The sequence below is a fragment of the Microplitis mediator genome, chromosome 3 (assembly GCF_029852145.1).
Source record: "Microplitis mediator isolate UGA2020A chromosome 3, iyMicMedi2.1, whole genome shotgun sequence".
NCBI lineage: Eukaryota > Metazoa > Arthropoda > Insecta > Hymenoptera > Braconidae > Microplitis > Microplitis mediator.
The window spans coordinates 19,749,750-19,759,876 of NC_079971.1; the positions used below are offsets into that span (position 1 = coordinate 19,749,750).

The 10,127-nt window shown below is 30.2% G+C and overlaps 1 protein-coding gene across 1 annotated transcript; it reads right to left on the reverse strand.

Moving 5' to 3' along the window:
• Positions 1 to 816: 816 nt before the first annotated feature.
• LOC130665056 (TBC1 domain family member 31) lies at positions 817 to 7,474 on the reverse strand. The gene is made up of 3 exons (XM_057465309.1): positions 5,463 to 7,474; positions 1,670 to 1,902; positions 817 to 1,596 (listed from the first exon to the last, which is right to left on the reverse strand). Exons 1-3 carry the CDS (start codon positions 7,334 to 7,336, stop codon positions 1,355 to 1,357), a joined length of 2,349 nt encoding a protein of 782 aa, XP_057321292.1. The 5' UTR covers positions 7,337 to 7,474; the 3' UTR covers positions 817 to 1,354.
• Positions 7,475 to 10,127: the final 2,653 nt, after the last annotated feature.

The window sequence follows — 10,127 nt, forward strand, 5'->3', positions numbered from 1 at the left end:
CTTTAACTGTTTAAGGCGTTTTTCTAGAACTTTTATAAAAAAAAATTACAACTAAAAATCTTATTATTGATAAATAATTATTTGTGAATCTAAATATATTAAAATATGATGTATCAAATTATTTTATAATAGATTATAAATATAAATTAAATGACTGTTTTCAAAATCGCGCTCAGCCGGGCATTTTTTACTTTAACGTTCATTCGCTAGATTAAATTTAGCTTACGTCAAATTTTTTAAGAATTGATATAACTATATCTTATTAAATACGTTTTTGAAATTCCTGAAATTTTATATTATGAAAGAATAAAGTACACGGAAAGAAAATTGTGGCAGCGGTTCCCATAATTCTATAAAATTTTTTCCTATACCAACATAGGAATTAAAACCATAAATTATAGGAACAGTTCCTATGATTATGGGAATGCTAGCCATAACACTATAGGAATAGTTCCTATAATTATAAGAATGGTTCCTATAATTATAAGAATGGTTCCTATAATTTATAGGATTTGTTCCTATAATGTTATGGGAATCATTTCCATAATATATAGGAATGAACCCTATATTTTATAGGAATCATTACCAAAAATTATAGGAACCATTCCCATAACATTACAAGAATGGTTCCCATAATAGTATGGAAACTATTCCCATAATATTATAGGAATGGTTCCCATAGTGCTATTGGAATAGTTCCTATGCCATTATGAGAATCATTCCCATAATATTATAGGAATAGTTCCCATACTATTAGAGGAACCATTCTTATAATATTATGGGAATGGTTCCCATAATGGTATGAGAACTATTCTCATACTATTATGGGAACTATTCCCATATATTGTGGGAACCATCACTATAATAGTATAGGTACAATTCCTATACCATTATGGGAGCTAGTCCCATAATGCATAGCAAAACTTCCCATAATTTTCTTTCCGTGTAGTATAATTTATAAATTATTTGTCCAAATCAATAAACTTATCATAGTTTAATTGATATTGTTTTTGAGTGACTATAGGGCCATGTGTTGATCGAGTAATAGTACATGACAACTTTTAGTGAGCGACTATGGGTACACTCAAGGAGCTTATTTAAAAAATGAATAATAATTAACTATCAACATTATTCTTCAAACTTAAATTTTATTCTAATACTCGAAACTTCAAAAAATAACTATAAAAAAAAAAATGGTTTTTCATTTAATTTATATTGAGTGATTTAATCTCACTCCAATGAAAAGCGACCGGGTATGGAGGTTTTACCTTACATGATTAATTATTTAATTAAAAACAGAAAAATATATTTAATTTATTTACCTTAAGAATAAATAAAAAATTATATAACTTTCTCATCTTTTACACTTAATAGTTTTTAAAAATTCTCCGACTTCCTCTTCAAGTGCCTCTACATCATTTCGTAGTTTATCGTAAGATTTAACTTTCGATCGTGAATTAAAGTCATCACTTGCAGAATTAATTTCTGTGAGATTTATACTTTCGCTCAATGGCAATTGTCGATAGAGCTTTAGACGTTCACTAGCAACTGAGGCTCCAGATACTCGGAGTTGCTCATCATAACATCGTTGTAATTCTAAAAAAAAAGTAAAATTTATTTTTAAATAAAGAATTTATTTTTAAAAATAACAATGATAAATTATCGATACCTCGAAGTCTCTGTTCTTGAACTTCTTTTATAAAATTGTCCTTTTCATCTTCCAATCTTTTTTTCTCAATATTCTCCAATATCTCATGTCGTTTTTTACGTAAAATTATTTCTTCTTCTTTTAAATTAATCAACTCAGTCATTTTTTCTTTATTTTCAATAATAAATTTCGGATATTCTTCGAATAAAAATAATGGATACGGTCCATCTGGTGGTAATTCACAAAATGTATCTCTAAAAAAAAATTTAATTTAATCTATGAAACTGCGAGTACCAAAAATTAAAAAATAAATAATTAGGGGAGCAGGTGGTCGCCTCGTTTACCAAAATTTCAAAAAATTTATCGAATATATTAGATTGAGCCAAAAAAATCAACCTATCGAATTTACGTCTTAAAAAGGACCTATATATCGAGAAAAAAATTCTCCCATTGGGCAAAATTTTTAGCTCAATTTTAAAAGGTGTCGGTAGCCATTTGAAATTTCCCATTTAAATAACATGCAAAAAAATTTTTTTTGATTAAAAATATTATAACTTTTGAACCGTGTGAGATAAAAATTCGGCTCTGGAATATTCTTGTAGGGCATTAAATTTCTTTAAAAAAAGTCATGGGAGTCGAATTTGTAAACTTGATATTTCGTATACTAACAGGCCATCAAAGTCTAGAGTAAACAGAATCATACAAATTTAAGGCTTTATTTGGATTTTTCAAGTACTTTTTTTTTATTGTGATCGATAACAAAATATTATTTGTTACAACATGGATATTGTTGATTTCATTGCACTACATGTAGAACGAATTTTCTCGTAGTATTTATATTTTTAATAATAAAGCGTTAAATTTGTATGATTCTGTTTACTCTAGACTTTGATGGCCTGTTAGTATACGAAATATCAAGTTTACAAATTCGACTCCTAGGACTTTTTTTAAAGAAATTTAATGCCATGCAAGAATATTCTAGAGCCGAATTTTTGTCTCACATGGTTCAAAAGTTATAATATTTTTAATAAAAAAAAATTTTTTTGCGTGTTATTTAAATGGAAAATTTCAAATGGCTACCGACACTTTTTAAAATTGAGCTAAAAATTTTGCCCAATGGGAGAATTTTTTTCTCGATATGTAGGTCCTTTTTAAGACGTAAATTCGATAGATTGGTTTTTTTGGCTCACCCTAATATATACATATATCATTATTATTAAGCAATAATTACATATTTACATCTAATAAATAAACCTTTACCACTAATATTTGTGTGGCCTTCATAAGGTTCTTCCTGATTTAACGTCAATAAATTTACAATGATAATAGACTCGATATCTTCTGGATTAATTAAATAAGCATTAAAATTATCATGAATTATTCATTTACACGTTTATTTATTATAGATTTATACATTTACACGTTTGGCGGTGTAAAAAATAAAAATTCACACCACCGAAATTTTACACGGGATTCGGTGTAATATTCACACCAAAATTTTTACACCGTGGCATTTACACTACACCGGGTCCATCAAATTTTTTACAGTGTATTTTATAATCAGGGTAAGTTCAATCGAACAAATTAAAAATTTTTAGTTGACTACAAATTTAAAAATCAGTTACATTAATTATTTATATATAGTTAACTGATTTAAAAAATACTTAACATAACTATTTTGAGATATTTATAATTACTATACATTAGGGTGGTTAAAAAAAAAATTTATTTTTTAATAAGTCAAAATTATCGCCAATTGAAGCCAGCAAAAAAATAAATGAAAATTAACAATTTCATTTTGAAATACAAAATCGATACTATTCAGATAGCTTCAATTGGCGTTTCAAATATGATAATTATGACTTGTTATAGGGTTTTGGAAAGCTTGAGGAATCAGCTTTGAAGATCTTTGAATAAATTTGAAAAATATTGAGCGGCTTACGAGTAATTATGGGAAGGGGGGGGGGGGGGCAAAAGGGGGTAGGGTAGGCAAAACGAGGTACCCCCAAAATTTGATAAAAAAAAATTTTATATTTTAAATGGTTTTTAAACATTCCAAAATCACTTCTGTAAATATAATTAAGCGTTACTTTGATTTTTTTTTGGTAAACTTTTTCAAAAATCAATTGTCAGTTGAAAAATATTAATGACGTTTGTTTTATGATAAAAACTATCAAAAATTTTTTTTCTTCTTTTTTATCCAATAAACATGAAAATATAATTTTTCTTCATGTAAATTACTTAAAAAAAAATTCAACTTAATCAAATTCGTTTAAAATCCAGAATTTTTTTTTTTTACCTTTTTTAGGGGGTACCCCACTTTGCCCGCAGAAATGAAAAACTTTTTTTTCAACGGTAACTGAAAATTTATTCTATTTACTTTGAATGTCATTAAAAAAAAAAAAGATTTAGCGTATTTGAGTCCTCGAAAACTTGGTATTTCCTTAAGTACCCTCTTTTACCCCTCCCTCCCCTACACTTTTAGTGAAAAAGTAAATTTTTACATGTTAATTAGATGGGAAATTAAAATTAAAATAGCCGACCTCTTAGAGTTGAGCTAGAGAGCCCATTTTTCGGGAGGATTTTTTTCTCGACAACCACTAACGTTTTAGGGGGTAAGAGCGAAAAAAAAAAAAATTTTTTTTGAACTGCACTACTATGTATTGTTGTTGTAGTAACTCCGAAAAAATAGTTGAAGCGTTATTTAACTGTCATTTTATAGTTAGATTTACTGAATTTTTCTCTGAGTGCAGTTCAGTTCGGTTTGGGTGAAGCTCCAGTGATCAGCAAAATTCCCATTTCACCAATCATTGGATCTTCCCATCCCGCGCCTAACGGTCAGAGACCTTCGTTCAAACCCGACGCGTGGCTAAACGGTCACCCAGCCAAGTAGTGGCCATGCTCGATGCTACTTAACTTTGATGATCGCCCGAGCCACGCGCGTGCCGAACGGCTGCCTCAGCCGCTTATAATTTCATACATATAATACATACTAAAAATATTAAACTATTGAATAGCTATAGTGACATAATTTTAATGAGAATATTTGATATTTTAGTACAATTTGAAATGTTGTCTCGTGGTATGGTTGATGTAAGTCATACGACAGTTTGTCACTTAATGGAATTATATTTGTGAGAGTTTTATTATCAGCTGCTTATAATTTTTAAAAATTATTTCACGGGAATATATGGAAAGGGAGCTCGTAATCATTTCCATACTCAATATAAATGTCAAAATATCAAAGACCTAGACTCACTATGTATTAGTAATTTTTTTTATAATTTATATTTTCCAAAACTCCCCTTCAGAGTAAAATTCACACCCAGGGAATTAAGTAAATAAAAAATCATCCAATCTGCGTTCACGCCGTAAATTTTTTACAGTAAGATTTGAAACGAAAAACGTGGGGCGCATTATTACTGTAATCAATACCGTTATCATTATAATCTTTTGCATTATAATTATTATTTGAGTAAAAATATAAGTATTTAAAAATAAATAAATAGCGGGAAAATTCCCGCTATAAACTCCAGAAAAATCAGGATAGTCGCGTATGTAACAAAATATAAATATGACGTTTAAAATCATATAAAATAAAACAGGCTTATAATGGATAGTCGAGAACAAAACTAAACGCAGGGTAGTGAGAAGACTGAAATTCCCAGAAAAATTTCCCTACGTCCCCTAGACCAGGCTTATGACGAGTAGTCGACTGTATTAAATAAAAATAAACACAAGCTTAAAAATTTATTATATTTCTTCCCTGATCAGGGCGACCACTTGCTCCCTTAAATAAAAATCAAATTCTTACTTGAGATACTGCGCAGGATGATTTCTTTCCGATACATCACGATCAAGTCTCAAAGCAGTTTTAATAATATCTTTAACAGGAACTTGTCCTGGTTGTCGATAAAATTCTTCAATATTCCCTCTATCATTAAGCAATAAAATAACACGCTTAGAACAAATATTATAAGCAACAACACACATTAACAATAAAGTCGGTCTTCTGTACGACAATAAATGATCCCAAAGTATCAGCCATTCGCAGTCCGTCAAAACTTCGCTCATAGCCGTCCTGAGAAGTGGCCACGCATAAACAGTCGACGTGATATTTTTTTCATAGTAGTGTTTAATTAACACCGGATCAACTTCAGCCAAAATATTTTCGATGATACCCAGAATATTTAGCGGCGGGAACGGATGATATTCAAACCATTTCTGGCAATAATTTAATATTACAGTCAGCGTTGCTTCGTACGCAAGCAGATGATCTTTTTTGAAGACCATAAGAAAAGGAAATATGAATTCCGGAATGAATGATGACTCTGCTAGCATCGGACAGAATTTAACGAGTTTACTAAAAGTTAATGCGAGCAAAGACGACTTTGTAGTATCAGCTAATTTATGATCATCTACTAATCGTATGATTAAGTCCCCAGGTACTTTATTAATTAATCCCGTAAATGCTTTTTTATTATTCGGCAAATTCATTATAGTTCTCCATATGATACTGCGATAACAGTCTGGATATTCTCCATATTCTTTTAAAATCGGCAAGAGTCTATCGAGTCTCAAATTATCTCTGATATTTTTTTCAATGCATTTTGAATTCTTATCGATACTCCGACGTTTTACTTTCGTTTTTCCTGTTTCGGGTTTTATTTTTGTAACTTCGGCGGTTACTTTCATCAGTTGATCAAAGCAACTTATAATCAACGAGCCATCAAATTTTATAAATCCGATCCACTGACCGTGGGGTGATACCGTAATTTTACGCACTCCCTGGTCTACATAATCAGTGACTTCGATAAATGATTTTGCGTGAATATCAAAGAATTTAAATTTCCCATCGTCGAATAAAATGATTATTATTTTATTCGACCCGGCGTCAAGCGGCAGCGGCACGATTTCTATTTTTTTAATCCAACTCAAATGCTCAGAGAATTCAAAACTTTTAATAACAGACCAAGTTTTTGTATTTAAAATTATTATTTTGTTTTTCCCGCCACAAATAATTGCCGCTCGTGAGTTTTCAGTAAAAATTATGTCTTTGACATTTTTTAAGCCGTAGTCCGATAACAAAATTTTTTTATCAGCGTCAAAGTTTTCAAACGGCCAAATTTGCAAGGTATCATTCTCATAAATTACTGATACTAAACCAGTGGATGATAATAATCCTTTTTTTATCCCGCCTTCGCCATATTCTAATCGCAACTGATGAAGTTTCGTAAAAGATTTCAAATCCCAAATTATTCCCTCGCTTTTTGAGACGGAAAAAAAATTATTTTTATAAAAAGTTATAAATGTCGCGGGTAATTTATGACCTTTGAGTAAATAAAAGTCGGCAATTGATTCTGATTTGTTGATTATTTTGTCTAAAATTATGACTTTTAAATCTGCTGACACTAATCCGATGATGACCTCGGAGTTTTCAATTGGATTGAAGGCAACAAAACTTGACAGCCCGACGTTACTCAATTTTTTGACAACCCAATGATTATTTATTAATGAAAGTAAATAAAAATTACCAATGGAATCAATGGCTACTGCGCGGTCTTCAGATTCGTCGAAACAAAATTTTAAAATGTTTATTCGTGACCCGCATTTTTTATTTGGGTTATCGACTTGTAATTCAAATAAATCTTTCCCTACTTTTGTTAACTTATCACCTTTTACTGGCATTATTTATTTTTAAATTTTACATACTTCCACTTTTTAAATAAAATTAATTTTTATTTATTTGTACGTTTAATTGCACATTGAAAAAATTTGTTTATGTTTTTTTTTCACCGGTTTGTTTATGTTGTGACAAGTGACAGCTGCGAGTTGGAGGGCAAAAAGTAAACAAATCGTGAGAATTTAAACGCGAGACCTCTGGTGTTTAAAATACTAGGGGGTGGGGGTAATCAGTAGCGCGGGAATAGTTGGAAATTTTGAAGTTTCAATTAAAAATAATTTAGTTTTGAAATAGTGACATTTTAAATTAAATTTATTCCCAAGTAGCCAGGCGCGCTTTTCAAGTCTGTTATTCCAAAATGTTAATAAAATGATGACAAATGGAATTTTTAAAAAGTCAACTTTTGAAAGTTTTTTAAATTTTCTTAGCGGGAAGTTAAAAAAAAATAATAATAATAATTATGGGTGCGATACTTTCATCCTAAAAACATTTCTGGATATGTATTGGATCTATTATACGAGACTTTAACAAAATGCTTGATCTTAATCGCGGAAATTTAAGAAAGGACTTAAATAATGGATCTACCAAAATTAACAAAATTATAATCAGTAATTGCAAACGTAATCAATAGCGGCGAAAATATGAAACGGCTGCAATAGAAATATTACCGAATATCTTCCGGCGAAACCTACAAGAGAACAGTTTTAATAACAGCGATTCTGAACATATTATCAAATTAATCAACAGACCCATTCAACAACTGTCTGGGTTAATAAAATATTAATAAAGTACGAGAATAATAAATATAGTGAAGCTTATTAGTTCAATACTTATGTATACTTTTAATGTTTTTGTTTTATTAACTTGTCAATGTGCTTGTTAATAGCTGAAGATGCTGACGATTGGTTTCTACTAAGACTTTTTTTTTCTAACAGCCTTTTTAATTCTAACTGCTTCATTTTTTCGTTATTGGAATCAATTTCTACTAACCCTGATTAAGAAAAGTGATTAGAAAACATTTTTAAAAATTTCAATGTTTTTTAATCTTTCTGAATTCTCAATAAAAATTAAAAAATATTCAAAGCGATTAAAAAATTTTTCAGTAATTGAAAAGTATTTGTAAGTATTCAAAAGTATAAAAGTATTCAAGAAACTAGAGTACTCTCGAATCATTGTATAAATTGCTCCACAGACCGTAATTTAACGATTAGTGATTCAAAGGTATTTAAAAGTATTTAAAAATTTGAGTATTTTTGAATTTTTCTAAATTTCCCCTGGTGAAAATTTTTCGGACTTTTCTCTGAATAACTCTAAAAAAGTCTTTAGAACTTTAGAACTGAGTTTTTCAGAGAAAATTCCAAAAAATTTCCACCAGGGTCTCCATGAAACGGATGATTTGGAACTGTTTAAAAGGATTAAATGCTTGAAAATTGCGAGGATTTAAAGTGTATGGAAGTACTTAAAAGTATTCAAAAATTTTTTCTTAATTTTTCCAAATTACTTTTCTTAACCGGCGAATTTTTTTTTTAAATGATATTGCAATCTCATTCACGCCGCGCCCTTTTTTAAACAGTTTCGACAAAAAATAATGTATCGGATTTTTTCAGTCAAAAGAAAAGATAAGAAAAATTTTTCCAGCTTTTTGAAGAAATTTCTTGACTTTTCCCTGATTTTTTCAGTATATTTATAATTCCCTAACATTTCCCATTTCCACATTTTCTTCCAGAAATCTGGCTACCATGAATTTTCAATGGATAAATATAACCATCGTATGATAAAAATGTAAATGCTGTTAATGACATCTATAGTTAAATAATTCCCGACAATGCTGCCAACCAGTTGGGAATTGGCACAAGTGGGAATTAGCGTTACTCCCCTCTCTTTTTTTATAGTTTTCAATTGTTTTTAAAATCTGCCGATGCGAACAACGAACAACTACTAAACATCAGTCTTTAATCTTTAATTCTTTATTGAACGTTTAATAACGACACTACTTTTTAAAAATGCCTCGTGAAAACCAATATTCTATTTCGGATTACGTGGACATGATCTTGATCTACGGCAATTGCTTGTATAATGCCAGAGAAGCGAGTCGTGTCTATGCGGAACGTTACCCAAATCGTCCTCGGCATCCCGACCATCATGTGATTCTTGGTGCTGTTCAACGTCTTCGGGAGACTGGAAGCGTTTTACCAACTCGCGCCCAGCATGCGAGTCGTCCTCAAGACGAGTCGTAAAAAAAAGTGCGAAGTTGATGCAGTGCTGGACGATCCCAACACCGATGAAACCAAACAACTCATGAACTGATTCTCGATTTTATTTAAAACAAAAACGGCCCTTTTCAGGGCCACAAATTTTTTCCAACATAAGAAAACGATTCGAAGTTTTTATAGCAGAGAAACTAATACAGTAGGACCTCGTTTTAAGACTATTAGTTTCTCTCAAACTATCGCGATATCTGATTTATAAAAAAAGACAGCAAATAGTCTTATAACGAGGTCCGACTGTGATAATTAAGAGCCTAAAAAATTAATTTATAAATAAAAAAAAAATCAATTTTACTTTTTTATGGCTTAGCAGTTTCCCGAGCGGCACGAGAACATTTGTTGACTTCTTGTTAAATTTAAGACGACAATTTGTGTGCAAGTAATTAATTGTTAGCTTAAAAATTCAACAAAAAGTCAATAATTTTTTTAATGCTGATTGGGCTGTCAAAACTGTCTGGTAATTAATTAAAAAAAAAAAAATTTTTTTTATTGTCAAGAGTTTGTTTTTTTTATTTCAAACCTTTGACTT

Bases quoted from the DNA above. Each gene is read 5' to 3' on its own strand.
- LOC130665056 (XM_057465309.1), bottom strand. From the start codon at position 7,336: ATGCCAGTAAAAGGTGATAAGTTAACAAAAGTAGGGAAAGATTTATTT. The intron at 1,903-5,462 runs GTAAGAATTTGA...ATTTTTTTTTAG, and splicing joins CATCCTGCGCAGTATCTCAA to AGATACATTTTGTGAATTAC. The intron at 1,597-1,669 runs GTATCGATAATT...CTTTTTTTTTAG, and splicing joins TCAAGAACAGAGACTTCGAG to AATTACAACGATGTTATGAT.